Source organism: Perissodus microlepis, chromosome 11, assembly GCF_051167445.1.
Source record: "Perissodus microlepis isolate ML-2025 ecotype Zambia chromosome 11, ASM5116744v1, whole genome shotgun sequence".
Lineage (NCBI taxonomy): Eukaryota > Metazoa > Chordata > Actinopteri > Cichliformes > Cichlidae > Perissodus > Perissodus microlepis.
The window spans coordinates 31,536,202-31,554,087 of record NC_140471.1 but is presented as its reverse complement, the minus strand read 5'-3'; the positions used below and the strand labels follow the sequence as shown (position 1 = coordinate 31,554,087).

The 17,886-nt window shown below is 39.8% G+C and overlaps 1 protein-coding gene across 1 annotated transcript; it reads right to left on the bottom strand.

The window, feature by feature from the left end:
* Window positions 1-6,511: 6,511 nt before the first annotated feature.
* LOC146378228 (C-type mannose receptor 2-like) lies at window positions 6,512-9,550 on the bottom strand. The gene is made up of 6 exons (XM_084944878.1): window positions 9,435-9,550; window positions 9,189-9,218; window positions 8,648-9,004; window positions 8,209-8,562; window positions 7,996-8,090; window positions 6,512-7,403 (listed from the first exon to the last, which is right to left on the bottom strand). The coding sequence occupies exons 1-6, from the start codon at window positions 9,451-9,453 to the stop codon at window positions 7,320-7,322; spliced, it is 939 nt and encodes a 312-aa protein (XP_084801004.1). The 5' UTR covers window positions 9,454-9,550; the 3' UTR covers window positions 6,512-7,319.
* Window positions 9,551-17,886: the final 8,336 nt, after the last annotated feature.

Here is a 17,886-nt window from a genome sequence, read left to right as displayed (position 1 = left end):
AAAGTTCAGTTCCCTGAAAGTGCTTGTGGCACAGACAAGTGTTTCAACATCATAGCATTAGTTAGTCCAGATCAATCATACAATGATAAGTTTTCTCTTCTTGTGGGCACATATGTGCTAGGTCCCATGATACAAGACTGTCAAAAAAAGGGTGGAGCAAGGTTCCTGCAGACTCTACCCATTGACACCAACTGGGCCATGGCATATACCGAATGTTGCAAACAGGCTGACCCCCAAGCAGAAGAGGTCAAAGCCCTCCGTGTTGCACTCTGCAGCAAAGTACCAGTGCATTTGAAACCAGGTGAGGTTTATACTTTGAAAGCCATCTGCCACACTAAGCCTGGGAGCGATAAATTTCAAGCTCTTGTGTGTAGCTCAGAGGACCCACCCACTCCAGGGGGGCTTATCATCTATGACCAGATAGTCGATGTAAAACCTATGTCCCACTGTAAGTTTAAAGTTGCGGTCAAAAATGCCTCTCGGCGAGGCATCACACTGTATCCTGGGACAGCTATTGCTGAGTGCTCCCCCATTGATTGGGCAGTTCCTGTTGCACTCCCTGATCTGAACCCCCAGCCCAAAGATGCTCCTCTGCAGGCACATTCCCTGCTAGCTTCTCATAGCGAGGACGGTAGCCAATCTGCTGTGCTTCTTGGCCTTGATTTTGGGGACAGCCCGATATCACCACAATTTAAAGAGCACATACAGGCTAGAATTGTCAAAGAAGCATCAGATGCTTTCTTGAAACATGATCTTGACGTTGGTAGTGTGACGGGGGTCAGTCATCGCATTGAGTTAAAACCTCATGTCCCATTCAAAGAGCGGACAAGATGTGTTTCGCCCGCTGATTTCAATGACTTGAAAAGACACCTCCAAGACCTTTTGGCAGCAGGCATTATAGAGGAGTCACATAGCCCCTATGCCTCTCCAGTAGTGCTTGTTAAGAAAAAGAATGGGGAACTGCAAATGGTTGTAGATTATCGGAGACTAAACAACCTCACCAAAAAGGACGCATACCCATTGCCTCGTATAGAGGAGACGTTCACTCTGCTCTGGTTCAAAATGGTTCACTGTTTTAGATCTCAAGAGCGGGTACTATCAACTTGAAGTCGAGCCATGTGATCGACCCAAGACAGCATTTACAACGCCGTGTGGAACATGGCAATTTCGGAGGATGCCTCAAGGCTTGACTAACTCCCCTGTCACATTTCAACGGACCATGGAGAAAGTGATGGAGGGAATTAACCTCCAGGAGGTTGTTCTATTTCTAGATGACCTCATAATCTTCTCGAACTCACTGGAAGAGCATGAAGAGCGGGTGATGAAGGTCCTTAAGCACATTGCTGAGTTTGGTCTGAAGTTATCCCCTTCTAAATGCAAGTTCTTCCAAACCTCCGTGAAATATCTGGGGCATGTAATATCTGCCCAGGGGATCCAGCCTGACCCAGACAAAATTACTGCTGTGAAAGACTGGTCATGCCCACAAACTGCCAAAGAGCTTCGGTCATTTCTAGGTTTCACAGGGTATTACAGGCGGTTTGTGAGGGATTATTCTTGCATTGTCAGGCCTCTCAATGACTTGTTAAAGGGAGAACTAGCCCCCAGGCATCAAGGCCAAAAACATTGGCCACGAACAAAGTCACCCTCACTTGGGGCAAAATGGACCCCTGCCTGCCAGGCTGCTTTTGACCTTATTGTTGAAAAACTGATTTCAGCACCTGTTCTGGCTTTCGCCAACTGGCAGCTCCCGTACGTACTACACACAGATGCCAGTATGTCAGGCCTGGGGGCAGCTCTGTATCAGGTTCAAGATGGTCAGACTCGAGTACTAGCTTATGCTAGTCGTGGCCTCTCCGAAAGTGAAAAGAATTACCCTGTACATAAATTAGAATTTCTCGCCCTCAAGTGGGCAGTAAGTGAGAAGTTCCATGATTATTTGTATGGGGCTAATTTCAAGGTGCTGACTGATAACAACCCTTTGACATATGTGTTAACCAGTGCAAAGCTTGATGCTACAAGTCACAGATGGCTTGCTGCTCTGTCGCTTTACAACTTTGACATACACTACAAATCTGGCCAACATAACACTGACGTTGACGGGCTCTCTAGGAGGCCTCATGGACCCTCAGAGGAGGATGAGGAGTCTCTGGAGACAGACAGAAAAATCTCCAGCATGCTGGAATGTGCTAGCTTGTCCCCTGAGGAGTTTAAAGTTCTCGGTGGGGAGGCAATGAGTACTGTGTGTAAGCGTCATAGTGCCAATGTCAACACGATCTTAGGTGAAGGCACACAGACAGTCGACACTGTAATCCCTGCCGTGGAAACACTCTTGTGCAATGACAGTGCGGTTCCTGATGACCTTGAGGATCCGGTCCCCATACCTCACCAGTCAGCTCTACCAGGAATGTCTATGGTGGACTGGTATCAGTTACAGAGAAATGACAGCTCAACTCTCTTTATTTTGCTGGCCAGCTAACACCATTGTGTTTTTTTATCCAAAGACATTTTGGTTATTGTCAAATAGACACTCTCTGATTACGGACTGAGGAGGTTGTGGTGTTACAACCCCAGGACTGAGAAAAAAGACTCTTTACATAATATATTCACTTGTCTCCTGGTTAGGAGAAGTGGCTATTGATGAAAATATATATTTTTTCTTTTCTCCCTCTTCTTGTCTTCTTGTTACATTTTATCCCAGGGAAGTTTTAAGTTGTTCAGGTTGAAACATTTGCACTTAAGAGTCGGTTAAGTTTCCTTTGATGTATCAGTGTCAAGCTGATGTTTAAGAAGGTATGTTAAGGACGGATGTGCTCCAGTCCATCAATCCTTTAAAGTGCTGGACACCGATGGTAAATTGGCATCAGACCCTAAATAAATTGTCCTCTGCTGTTATCCATATTGCTTCACTCATTCTTTGGTGAGTAGACATATTGGTTACATAAACACAATGTGAGCTGTTTTTTGTCATATCTCTTGTTTTCTCTTGTCTTTCTTTTTTGAACATTTCTACTTTTTTGTGCTTATGAAGAAGTACAATTAGAACACAAATAAAAGAAGAAAAAAAAGACTTGTTCTCATCAAATTGTAAGAAATTGTAAAATAAGTTGCACACACTCAAGCAACATGAATAAGATAACAGGCATATTACTTCAGCACAGGGGATTCTTTGGAATGCAGCAACCATTTATTAGATTTGTCCTTTATTTAGGGTATATAAAGTAGAAAAACAAAAACCTTGTTTAGCATTTTAATCAATTTAGCATTTTGAATGTAATGTTACATTTATTTAATGTAAAGTAGCACAATAGTTAGTATATACTTCGAAGATAAAATAATGTCTTACAAATGTGTATTTTGGGACTCTTTGATTCACAGCTGTTTGCCATTCCAGCAAAAATCAATTTACCCTTTAAACTTTCTCTTATATTTTAATTTAAAATGATAAAATAATAAAAAAAAAATTAAATAACTGAAAAGCAGAATATAGTTCAATGAAATTGAAAAGTCTAAGTCTACACAAATAAAGTACCACGATTAAAAAGACAAAAAAAAAGAAAAAAGAAAAGAGAGAAGTAAAACAAGATAAAGGAAAATAAAATACCTCAATTAATCAATGTTTAAATGTAATCCAATAACAAGCTTAATGTCTGAAAATCACACAAAAAAGTTTTTGCTGTGATGTGTCTGAGGTGACAAAAATATTATTTATGTTGCCCCTCATTAATATATTTTTTAGATTTGTATGTATTATAGCCCAGTGTTTCCCAACCACTGTGCTGCGGTACATACGTGTTTGGTCTGTTTGATTAGAATTCTCTTTGCATTTCACTTTATATGTATTTTGTTGATGATTAAATAATATTGTCTTAAAATCTCATGATCATATTTAGGCAAGTAGAGCTAGACGACTGGAATGAAAGTAAATACATGTGATTTCCTCTGAAGAGATTGAAGCCTGACTATATGTAAAGTCTCCTGTCTGGATTTAGGTTTGTGACATCAGCATGCAAAGAGCTTCAGGAGAAATCTTGGCACATCCTAGCTCTTTTTCGGGAAGTCCTGAGAAACTTGCTTATTTCTTTGGTAAAGATTTAATAGGCTATTTTAGAGGTCATAAACAAGTGCTGAGGCCGTTTTTTTGTCTAAGATGTTAAATTCTCCAACCCACTTAGATCAGCCACAGTTCAAATTAATGTTTTTTTGATGATCTTACACAAAATAATAAGAATAAAGATACTAAAGACAGGAGACCAATGTGTGTGTTCTTTTTTAAATTTGAATAAAATTTTTAATTTATTATGTATGTGTTTACTGATGTAGTGAGGTTTATGGTGTATGAACTTGTGATGCAAAAGCTTTTTAAGAAAGTCAAAATCTGTAGGCATTTTAGTTTTCAGCCACAGTCATGTTAATGGCAAATATGCTAGGTTGAAATAAATTTAGAATGATTCATCAACTTGTGGTCAAAAACACTGACTTAAAACAAATGCTGAACAGTAGGTTCAAGGTTTCATTGTCATTCAAGCGCATAAATTAACAAAATAAAATAAACATAAAAATGTGCCACGGTATACAAGAATAAAATGAGAGATAAAATAAATACAATAAATTACTTGAGTAGATGCAGTGACAGGAAAGTCTGTTCTGATTTGACCTGCTGCATTTATAATAATTTATTTTTGCAAAGATTTCATATATAGAGACTACGTAGTGCTACAAGTTACATACCAGCTTTCACAAATAGGTTCCAGTGGAAAGCTGTTTTATTCTGTTTTTTAAGGTAATATTAAAGGTAATCAAAGAAGAAAAAAGGGCATTGGCTTTTAAAGATTTTACATTGTAATATACATATCAGTTCACATAGTTAGGATTTACTCTTATTATTATTATTCTAAGACTCTGAGGGACTGTGAAACTGAAAATGCAGATGGTTAAATTTGACTGGGAAAGCAAACTGTAGGAAAAGATCTTGGATGTTTTAATTTCAGCTTTATCGTGCATGTGTCTGTTTTATATACAACTATGATACAGGGTGTGGGTAATGTAAAGGATGTAAAACAGTGTTAAGGGTTCAAATATTGAGGAGGGATATAGGAGGAAATCCAAAATAACAACACTGGTCCGGCCGGGTTAAGTCAAACGATGATTTTAATGAACACACGTGTGGGAGATGAACACTGTACGCAGACAGCATCGATCTCTCTCTAACAATACACAATCAGTTGTTTTTATATCATCAGGGAAATTTATGACGCCCCCTCGTGCGTCATCACATGCATAAGTTTCAAAACCACAATGACTTTTAACAAAGTTTGAAAAAGCAACATCGCCTCGTCTCCATGCCAGGTGTCTTCCTGTCGCTGCCAGACGCTCGCTTATCGTCTGGAACATCAGGCACACATTCTGCAACAAACTGTTCTTTTGCAGGCACAATTTTGCAGTCACAAGCAAAATATGATTAACCTCTCACCTATAAATGAGTCTATCTACTGTGTGTGTGTGTGTGTGTCAACCTGAAATGCACTCAGTTTCACCTCTCACCTCACCAGCTAAACCTTGTAACCTTTCCACCAGACCAGAGGCTCATCCTTATGTGTAATAACCTAACTGAAACTATATCTGTAATATGTTGAATAAATGTTTTAATCAAGAACCTCTACTAAAAGCTTAATCAAAAGATATAAATGAATAAAAGACAATAATGAATAACCTGGTTATTCAAATAGCATCCTCCCAACAGCTCCTCAAAGTAACTTACACTTAGACTCTGCTTTAGTTTCACTTTCACAAGCACGCTCTGCAAAAGCCTGCGCTCCCTGTCTACTTTGGCACAGAGTGTACTCAGAGTTAAGCCTTTCTTTTATAATGCAATGTAATCTACATATAAACATTTAAGATTATGAAAAGCATTCCAAAGCATTTAAGATTATAGATTTAACTCAACAGTTTAAAGTGGTTATAACTGCACCTGTAATAAAGGCTAATTGGGTGCCAATATGTTTAAACATCTGAATACAATATCAATGCTGTAGATTATGTTATTAATGCAATGATAATGATGATGACCATGAACAATAGCAGTAAAATATTTCTCTGATCTCCACAACAGCACACAGCAAAATCTCCAGTGTTAAATTAACACTAGAGAGTGTCTATATGGGTCCACACCTCTGAGTGTTAAATACAACACTGTTGAGTGTTAAATTAACACTTTTGACAGTGTTATATGTTTAAAAGTAACCTAGTCAGTTTTGAAGATTAACAATGGCTAACACTGAGCAGTGCTGATTTTCTAACACTGGAATATTTCTAACATTTTGAGTTATTTTCCAGTGTTAGAAAATCAGCACTGCTCAGTGTTAGCCATTGTTAATCTTCAAAACTGACTAGGTTACTTTTAAACATATAACACTGTCAAAAGTGTTAATTTAACACTCAACAGTGTTGTATTTAACACTCAGAGGTGTGGACCCATATAGACACTCTCTAGTGTTAATTTAACACTGGAGATTTTGCTGTGCAGATTCTACACAGAACTTGCTTGGTGAGTGTTTACATGGAGACAAAATAAACTCTTATTAGATGCTTGATTGACTCCTAAGAAAAAGTTAATTCTTGGATAAATACGATAAAAATATAATCTAACTATAAGATGTTAATTAAGCTGAACATAATCAATAAATACATAAATAATAATTCTTTGTAGGCTATACTGTTTTTGAGGAAGCAAAAGTGCTGCACACTCATTTTGAACACAATTAAAAGAAAGATACTTGCTAAATTTTAAGACGAATCGTTAAAATATCATGAAAGCCAAAATTACAAATATATATTCAAATTAAGCAAAACTACAGTCCTGAACGGTATGTTATTGCAAACTTATCAGGAATTCTTATCAGCAACATGAGTTGTTTAATTGCAGAGTTCCAAACAGGAATCCTTGCACTACTCTCTGAAGTTGGCAGACATGGATACCTGTGTGGATTATGTAAATTAGGAGAAGATGAAATGAATGACATTTCATTCTGTAATGTCAGTCCAAGTTAGGAATGTATATATATATATATATATAAAAATCCAGAAATGTTTTGCTGTTCAGACAGTGTCAAACAGATCTAATTTTGGTGCTTGTAAGATAGTTGCCTATATTTATTAAACCTGGAAAAAGTGTCAGTTTGGATTATTTATTTTATACTCGTAGGTTATGCTTCTACACTGCCTCTGTGCTGTTGGATTTAGCATACTGGTATATGTTTGGCAAAATCATCAAATCAAACCAATCAATAAATAAGAAAACTGGTGTTAAGCTCTCAGCCACTTTAGGGAATCTCTTTGATGAAAACCTTTCCACTGGATTGCTTTCTCCACTTCAGATTTATGTTAGCTCCAGTTGCAGCCATCAACTAGAAAACAGAAAAAAAAACAAGACCTGTTTATAGGATCATTTAGATCTGACATCTTACACAAAATGTTCTAACAGAACAACAAAAAGCACATAATGTGATCTTCAGATCTTGTAGATACATCACATGTCCAAATTTTCTGTGATCAACTATTTAACTTGCCATGTTATCAAACAACAACAACAGCAAGTAAATTATCATTAAAGAAGTGAGTGCTATGGTAAATGGACTGGTTCTTACATAGCACTTTTCTACTCTATCTGAGCACTCAAAGCGCTTTATTCAACTAATTCATTCACCCAATCACGTTTTGTTAAGTGCTTAGTATCTAACATTCATACTCAGATGGATGCATTGGAGAGCAACATAGGGTTAGTCTCTTGCCCAAGGATATTTGGCATGCAGACTGGAGGAGCCTGGGATTGAACCATCTACCTTGCAGGTAGTAGCTGCTCTACCACCCGAGCTGCAGCCAAAGGACTGGACAACATGTTTTGGCCTGGTTCAAGTTGGTCATTAATACTGTATTTTCTTTATCTCTGAGCAGACTGTAGGAGGCAAAACACTTAGAACAAAGATCTGCAAGACTTACTTGCTTCAAGATGTTCTCTTGTATGGTAGGGTTATTTAGATCCAGCCCAGAGTCTTGCAGGCTGATTCTCACTTTAATCACTTTGACTGTGGTTTCTATTATAAGTGGAAAGGAACATATAAGCAGAAAATTGTTCATTCATCATTTCTGTGTGTTTAGTTCAGATATTTGCACAGTAAAAACAACAAGAGATGCTGTAAATTAAGTACCTACCGTTGGCCTTACAGGCACAGAAGAATGGGTATTTGTTAGAACATGGCAGTTGCCCCCATTTACCAGATTCATTCTTCAACAAAGCACCGCAGCGTTCAGTTTCTTCATTCCAAATTTTCTGCTCTACTGGCCAGTATCTCAGTGAGGATTTACTCTGGTCAGACCACTCCCAGGGGTCTTTGAAGAGTCCAATCCAAACATCCATACCATTAGCTAGACTCTGAATTATCTGATGCTCTGCATCATTCCTCACACTGGTCAGGTCTGTGTGGTTGGTTCTGCAGTAGTTTTGAGCCTCACTCCAACCCATTGTTGCTGAACTGAGAATATACTGCTCAGCACCGTTTTTCTTTCCTGATAAAAAGAAAGGAAAATTAAAGAAAAGCAAACAAACTTAATATACTTATATTGGTATATTGTAGCTGTGGTACTCTCTTACCGTCAAAGCATATAGAATTTTTGGCGTAATGACAAGGGTCTGAAGACAAACTCCCATTTTTATATGTACCACAGTTGTAATTTGTGTTGGAGCCCCAAGGCAAATAATTGTAGAAATCTTTACTTGGCATAGACCAGTGCCATCTCTGAGTCTGGCCTTTCCGAAGCCCAAACCACACAGCATCATTGTATTTGTTCTCAACAAAATTAAGAATTGTTACTATCTGTTTCATGTTGTCAAAGGTGAGCAGGTCAATGCATTTCTCTCTGCAGTAGCTTTGTGCCTCATACCATGTTTTTGGACTATAGAATAAGAAGTTATGGATCTGGTAGGGACACAAAGGTAGAAAACACATCCCTGTGGAAGAAAGGTCATAATTTTACGCCAGCATAACACATTGCTACTTAATTCTGAAATTAAGACAACAACTAATAGTAAATTTTATCATTTGAGAAGGTGACAGGGATTTGCTGTGGGAGATACTACCCGAGGAGAAAATGATATGTCACAGGGCTTTCAAAAATACCGGGAGTTCACTGACCTGCAAGTAGAATTAGGTGTGTTTCCAAGACTGTAAAGACATTCATAAGAATAATGTAAGAACATTTATTTCCTCATATTTTAAATAATCTAGATCCTTTAATGCAGAACCTTTACGTTCTGCCTTAAATAATATCCAAGCTTTCCTAGGGGTACACCCTGGAAAGGGTTGCCAGTCAACTATCTATCTATCAAAAAGTAATGTAAACATGACATGACATGAAAGAAGATAATGGAAGAATCTTACCTAATGTTAACTGCTTCATGATCTGTCCCAAAATTACATTTACGAACAAATGTGTCCTAAATTTCTGCAGTTTGCACTGCAGTTGTTACTATGCTAGAACTGATTCAGTCTTTGGACCTAAATGTGATACTGACAAGGGTTTATCAGAAAGAGGTGGTTGTGGTTGACACATTTACCTGTATGTGCAAATGATTCTTCTTCAGTATGCAAAGCCTGTGGAAATCTGGATTAAGTAATGCAAATTATTCTTCTCCATTTAAAGGAAAAGTCAAAGTCAAGGCTTTAACCTGACCCTTAATATTGCCAGATATAATGGTAGTACCAATCCACAAATACCCTCTGGACACATACCTGCATGCATCGTACTTCCAAATATGGCACCATACAGAGGGAAAATAAGTTTTCCAACAGTATAAGATTTATGGCCAAGATGAACAACAAAGAAATAAGCAAACAAAATGAATTTCCTTACTTTTTGTGCTAAGTTTATATGCGTTAGGCATTAAGCTGTCATGGTCCTGGGTGTGTTTTGTGTTTTATTTATATTTCTTGATTATTGTTATTCGTGGTTTTAGTTCTTTTCAGGTTATTTTGTTGTACTAGATTCTAGTTTCAGTATCTGTACCTTCCCTGTGTTCCATGTGTCTTGTTCGTTCAAGTTCAGTTCAGTCAAGTCTGCGTCTCTGTGTCACTCCTGTTTTACTTTGAAAGTCCATGTCTCATGTTAGTGTTTCTAGTTTTTCTTTGCTCCCAGCTGTGCTCTTCTCCTGTGTCTCAATCCCCCGCTTTTCAGTGTATTTAAAAAAGTGTGTTTCTCTTCGTCAGTGTTGTGTTGTACCCTCATCAGGCTGTGTTTTATGTCTGCCTTTGTGTTCCTCAGTTAGGTTAGTTTTCACTGGATCCAGCAATAAGGCTGTTTGAGTTCACCTTCTGCCTCCTGGAGTCTGCATTTGGGTCCTCCATTCCTGACTGCTGCACACAGCTCATGTCACAAGATATGGTTATGAGCATTATTCACTGAAGATGACAACTGTTTCTTTTAGCCTTTTCCTTTTCTTTATAAAGACTTTTATATTGAATATGTGAGTAGCTTAAAAGAAATTAGGGTAAAAAATAAAATGTGATTTTTCCAATATTTGCTGCTCAGACAACTGAGCTTCTTATTCCCAGTGACAGCAGCAATACGCTCAGTAATCCAAATGACTCTATACTGAAATGTTGGATGTCTTTCTTGAAAATAAATCCCACACTGATATTTAACAAGTGAAAAAGACAAGAAGACAGTGTTCATTTCTGTTTGTCTCCAAGTTGAGCCAGCCACCACACTCCCTGCTGGTGGCTGGCTCACTTGCAGTGGCTGCTTGGCGGGGCCTGGCGCTCATGGCTTGGTCAGGCCCCTCCTGAAGGGTGGGGGGCCCTTGAGCCTCTGGTCCCGGGGCTCAGTCCGCTCTGGCGCAGCTGGCAGAGCCTGCGGGCACGTTGCCGCAGCTCCCTGTAGCTTTAGCGCCGCGGCTGATGGGTGACGCCCAGTCTGAGGATCTCCTCAGGCCGTTCCAGGAGGGTGGGGCGGCCGCCCCTCCAGTGGTCCTCCTTGGGCTCTCGCGCTCTGGAGGGCCTTTAGATGTCTGGGACCTGGATCTCCCTCATGCCTGCTTCATGACCTGCGGGGCAGAGCTCCCCCACACCCACTATCAGATAATCACTTAACCCTTTGACCCTTTTGAATACAAGCGTCCTCACACACACAGATGTGCACACAGGTGTACACACGGATGTTCAGAAGACACACACTATGTTCCTTGGGTTCTGCCTCAAAGGATAACATGCGTTCTTGGTCTTACGTGCTGCTCAGTAAGATTCAATATTTATCATTTACTGTTACTTATACTTATCTAGGTTGTTGCTGTGGCCTCCCTACTACTTTTCTGTGTTTCTTCCCCTGTTTTTCTTTCCCTCTCCTTTTCTTGAACTTCTCTTGTCTACATCTTTTCCTGTCCTATCCCCCAGCCATGTCTGTTCCGTTTGTAAAAACTTAAAAGTAAAAAAAAAAATCAAATAAATAATTAAGAATTTGGAAAAATCTGTTGTGCATTTTTCTTGGCTTTCAGACAACAATTCTGATTGCTACAGTGCCGAATGGGACAGGCAAATAAATAAATAAGTAACAAGTGAAAAAGACACTTTGCAAAGCTCACAGAACCACAGCTGTGTATGCAAGGTTAATTAAGCTGGTGATTCACTGTCCTTGCTACTGTTCTGCTAGGTCTCTATGCCCAAGCCAGCTCATCACTAAGAACAGATATGGATACTGATTCAGCAGTGAAGTGACTGTCAGTCCCCTCCCGTACATGGATGACGGCAAACTGTATGCCATGAGTGAATGACACATCAGCTCACAGATCCACCTCACCAGAATCTACAGCAAGGACAACTAGTTGTTCTTGGACTGGATAAGTAAGGAGATTTGCACTGAAGAGGTGGAGCTCCTGGGGCTCAGTCACTCTGACACAGCTGGCTGCCGGCGGAGCTCACGGGCACGTCACAGCAACCCCCCCTGGCTTCTGCCCCGCGGCTGCTGAGTGACCCCTCATCTGGGGCTCTCCTCAGCTCTTTCCGGGATAGTGACTTGGTTGCCCCTCCATTGATCTTCCTTGGTCTCTTGTGTTCTGAGAGCCTCTGGATGTCTGGAGCCTGGATCTCCTCCATACCTGCTTCATGCCCTGGAGGACGCCCTCTAGCAGATCATTACATGAAGAAACCTTTTAAATACAAGCGCGCTCATGCTCACAGGTGTACACACGGGTGCTCACATACACAAACTACACCCTTTTTGGCTCCCACCTCAAAGCACACAGTGCCCTGTCAATCCACTGACCCATCTTTGAATTTCCTGAATTCCAGCCTATTCCTCCAACACCACAGAGGATGCCATCGCCCACGTCCTGCACACCACCCTCAGCCACGTGGACAAGAAACAGGGTAACTATGTGTGAATGCTGTTTGTTGATTACAGTTCAGTGTTTAACACAATAGTGCCCTGCAGACTGTTCACAAAGCTCAGGGATCTGGGACTTAACAGCCATCTGTGTGCATGGGTGTTGGACTTCCTCACTGGCAGAACTCAGGTGGTGAGGGTGGGTAGATGCGTCTCTACCAGCATCACCATCAACACAGGAGCACCTCAGGGATGTGTCCTCTCGCCACTGCTCTACTCCCTCTACACTTCAGACTGTGTGGCCACCCATGGCTCCAACACCATTGTGAAGTTTGCTGACAACACAGTGGTGTTGGGTGCCATCTCCAACAACGATGAGGCGGCCTACATGGATGAAGTGAAGAATCTGGCATCATGGTGCCAGGACAACCACCTCTAGTTGAACGTCGGCAAGACCAAGGAGCTGGTGGTGGACTTCAGAAGGAGTCAGCACAGAGACTACAAGCCCATTATCATCAATGGAGCTCCAGTGGAGAGGGTGCAGTCCTTCAAGTATCTTGGTGTCCACATCGCCTCAGACCTGACATGGGCTGGCCACATTCAGGTCCAGACCAAAAAGGCTAGGCAGCGCCTGTATCACCTACGACAACTGAGGAAGTTCAGGGTCTCTCCAAAGATCCTCAGGATTTTCTATACAGGCGCTGTGGAGAGCATCCTCACACAGAACATGACATCGTGGTTTGGGAACAGCTCTGTGAAGGACCAAAAAGCTCTCCAGAGAGTGATCCGTACAGCAGAACGCTACTGCAGGATTGCTCTCCCCCTGCTTCAGGACACCTACACCAGGAGATGCCGGACTAGAGCAGCACAGATACTGAAGGACCCGTCCCATCCTGGCAACAAACTGTTCCAACTTCTGCAATCTGGTAGAAGGTTCCGCATCATCCGGGCAAGGACAGAGAGACTCAAGAGGAGCTTCTATCCCCAAGCCATCCGGGCCCTAAACACACACACCCGCCCTCTCACATCATCTATAATTGACTGAGACAGGACTCTCTTCCAGACACTCTAAACCAAGGCACAATGTACATTTCAAATTCCTTTAATTTTAAATATGTTTATATTGTCTATTCTGTAAAATAGTCAGATGTCTATTCATATTAATGTACAGAATTCACCTGCTTGCTGCTACTACTGCACATTCACCCAATGTATATACTATATATATATATACTATATATATATATATATATATATATATATATATATAATGTTCTTCCCAACTGGTCTGTAATTTTACTTTCAACATCTATATGGATGTTAAAATCACCCCAATTTATTTTATCTGAGCTGAGCACTAAATCGGATAAAAAAACAAAATGTAAAAACTGAAATCGGAGAGAGTCTCTAAGTAAGAGGTGATAAATAACAAAACTGTTTTCTCAGTTTGCTGATTATGGTGAAAAAGGCTAAGAATCAGGCTTTTAAATTAATTAAAACTGTCTGGGTCTTTGATTGATTAATATGTTGGAGTGAAAGATGCTGCAATGGCCCCTCCTCAGCCTGTGCTTTGGGGATTGTGACAGTTATTGTGAATCTGAGATTGTGACTCATTTAAACTAACATAATCATCCTGCTTTTCCAGGTTTCTGTAAACAAGGTTTGCTGGGTTGAGCAGCAGAGTTGAGTATGTGAGTGGCACCAATTAAAAACTTTGGTTGATTGATGACTGAAGGCTAAAGAAACAAGACAAACTTCATATATTTTTACATTTATTCATTTAACAATCAGCCCTTCAGTAGAACTGGAATAACAATACACAGCCACGATCAAAGCAATAACAAAGAGTGTACAAGGTTAAAAACCTACTTAACATGTTGGTGTCTTTTAAATTGGTATCTGTGAACTACAGAATTTGCTATGTTTTCTCTTCAAGCAATGAAACCATTAAACAACTCTGGAAGGATGGTTTGCTTTGTTCTTTCGCTTTTACTCTGCGGTTCTAATTCCAAAAAAATCCAGGCAGCTTGGGTGTGTGTTTGTTGCAACTATGTAAATAACTTTTTCCGAGAATGCAAATTATATGAAAAAACTGTTCTGTCCCATCCTGGCCACCTGCGCCTCATTTTATTCCACAGCAGTGATCCCGAGCAGCAGCCCAAAACATGCTTTGTGTTTTAAGGATGTACTGCTCTGCACCTTGTTTTGTTGCTGCAAAGTAAAGTAAAATTAGCTTCACTGCCTTTTCATTTCCACAATATTAACAGTTAAAACATTTGCTATGTAGCAGTGGGTTCGGGTTTCAGCCAAGAGTGTGGAGTATGTCCTGTAGTATTCCCCAGAATCAACGCAAGACAATTTTTATGTATTGACGAGCTATTCGACTACAGCTTATTGTTAAAAATAAAATTATTTTTAAATTGATTTTAAAATCTATCTACAGAGATTAGGGCACAGACTAAAAAAGAATAATTACCCACATAGCAGACAGGTCTGGGCTGGATCTGGTGTCAAGCCGGCACCGCTGGCTGACTTCTGGCATGGTAAGTGGTATGTCATCCATATATGGGCCAGGCCTGGCGTAGATGACACTGTTTATGTGATGGGATGCCACATCTGGCCCGATTGTGGTTTGGCTTATGTGGGCCAGGTTCATAGAAAATAAGTCTGGCCTGGATCCGGCATCAAGCTGGCACTTCTGACTGACCGCCGCCGTGACAGATTGTATGTCAACCAGATGTGGGCCAGGTCTGGCAATGATGGCACTGTTTATGTTCCTATTTTACTATTTTAGTTAGAAGACCCAAATGCCATGTTGCAATGCTATACTGCTATGCTAGCCAACATTTCAAATGCAGGTTTGTTATGCAAAGATGAGTAAACCCTCACAAGGTTTTGGATAAAGTATACACTCACAAACCTGCATTTGCTGTAGCTCAGGAGGTAGCGCAGGTCACCTGCTGATTGGAAGGTTAGTAGTTTGATCCCTGGCTCCTCCAGTTTGCATTTCATGAGTGTGAATGTGTATGAATGAAGTTAAGGAAGCACTCAGTTTAGAGAAAGTGTGCGATTGGGTGAATTTGCCATTTTATACAGAGCACTTTGAGTAATCTGGGAGAGTAGAAAAATGGGCTATATAAAAATCAGTCCATTCACTGTCTGAATAGAGTTTAGTCGTGTTACTTTTCCACTATTATGTTCGGCACATGTTATTATTACATGGCTTGATTAAGGTAAACAGGTTGACATCTGGGGCCAGCACAGGGACAGCAGTGTGTCTGCAACTGGCCCATGGCAGCACACAACTTACACATGGCCCACACAGCGCAAAGAATGACGGCCCTTTGGTGGCTCAGATCAGGTTTGCCAGAGGTAATCCACACATGGGCCAGTTAATTATAATTAATTATAAAGTGGTTTAAAAACAGCTAGTGATGACCAAATTGCTTAACATTTAGGAGAGAATAAAAAACTAACAAAAATAAAATAAAATAAAACACAAAATAAATAAATATATAAATAAATGAATACATACATAATAGCTTAATAAATAATAATATAAAGAAATAAATGACTAAATAAATTGCACATTTAGAACAAAATTATTCAAATTTAAAAGAAGAATTAAAACCAGCTCTCATACTGTGACCAAAGAAAACAAGAATTGACTTGAAAATGGACAGTAAAGAAACCTGTCTAATACTCAGTGACAGTTAATTCCACATCTTAGGTGCTTCCACAGCAAAAGCTCTGTCCCTGCTGAGCTTCCGTTGTGTTCTCGGCACATCCAGGAGCAGTTGATCAGCTGACCTGAGCGACTGGGAGGGTGAGTGCAAATGTAAGAGCTCAGAGAGGTAGAGTGGGGCAAGAGCATTTTAATACTTAAAAAACAAACAAAAGAATTTAAAAATTAACTCTAAAATAAATAGGTAGCCAGTGTAGTGAGGCGAAAACAGCAGGAAATATGATCTTAAAAACTGTGCAGTTGCATTTTTCACCAGCTGGTGACGGGACAGGGAGAACTGGGAGACACCAAAACAGAGAGAGATGCAATAATCCTGTCGCGTTGTAATAAACACATGGATTATAATTTCAAAATGCTATTGATTCCAAAAATTTTAGAATGTAGGAGGACTGAAAAGATGTAGGAGGACTGAAAAATTAAGGTGTAATTATAAATAAAACCAAAGATATTAACTGAGTCATTTGATTTATTCAAAGATTTTTTCAGTCCAGTGATTAACAGACTCACTTCCAGGTGACTCTGTAATTTGGCACTATACAGATAAACCTGATAAGGGGTCCTCTCATGGACAGTGTGTAATGACACACAAATAATGACATTTTACCATAACCCTTACTGGCGAAAGGCAGTTTGGAAATTTAAATGAGATTACAATTGTACATTACTCTAAAATCAGTGCTATGTAGGTGACTTTACGATCACAACCTGATTTGAAACAGGATCTAACATAAACATTCTCCCCCTGGAAATAGCTCTTAGATATTAAGAGAATATGTCACATGAGATCACAGGATGACAAAAAATGTACTTTAAAATGAGCTCACTCTTAAAACCTTACATTGTGTAGCACTCATGAATGCACACACATGTACAGAAAAAAGAGATAATGAGAGAGAGCTGTTGTATAACTTTCATCATCATAATGCACTTTTCTTTTAACACACAGTTTCTGACAAAACCCCTCCCACCAAAACAAAAAACACAAAACACCAAATGTAAGCCACAGAATATACTGCTGAATAAGACTCAGGTTAAAAAGCTTTAATTCCAAGTCATGCAAGGTAGTTTGTAAATGTCTGTAGCGTGACTTTGCTGTGACCTGTCAATATTTGGGATGTTTATAGTTATTAGAAAATGCTTTTTTAACCTTCTAGGACCTGATGTCCACGTATGCCGACGTCACATTTTGTGTTGTTTAGACCACAATACTAAATTTTATTCTATAAGGGCCTGATATCCACTTATGAGGACATTATACTGCCACCTGGTGACGGCAGAAGAGTATTTCTCATTACACGTTAGATTCAAGATGGCCAACAACACACCCAGAAGTTCAGATGTCAACTACTGAGCCACACTTCAACCAGGTAAAAAATCCAATCACATTTCTTGGCTGATTCTTGTTCAGATATGTACAAAAGTGTTTAATGTGTGTTATGGAAGTCAAATTTTACAAATGCTACTAAAGTTGCTAAACATGTGGTACGCGTATGTGGACAGAGGGACTTAGTCTTGTTAGCTTTGTTGTGTGGACAGAGGGAGTTATGTTGCTAACAACATGTGATAATGAAATTGTATTTTTGGTTGATTTAGGTAGAAAGCAACAGGTTACTACAGTTCAAGCAGATATAGCATGCTTTATAAATAAAATCTCCATAGTTTTTTTTTCCAGAGTGTTATTCTCTCACAAGAACAATGGAGTTACTGTGGTGGACGACTTGTTAGACTTTGACGATCCCGTGGGGGATGCTGAATATCAACCCCCACGACAG

What these genes read in the sequence shown, in the direction of transcription:
- LOC146378228 (XM_084944878.1), bottom strand. An exon ending in ACACCTAATTCTACTTGCAG is followed by an intron (nt 9,005 to 9,188) that starts GTCAGTGAACTC and finishes TTTCTTCCACAG; the next exon opens with GGATGTGTTTTCTACCTTTG. An exon ending in AAGAGAACATCTTGAAGCAA is followed by an intron (nt 7,404 to 7,995) that starts GTAAGTCTTGCA and finishes TCTGTTTTCTAG; the next exon opens with TTGATGGCTGCAACTGGAGC.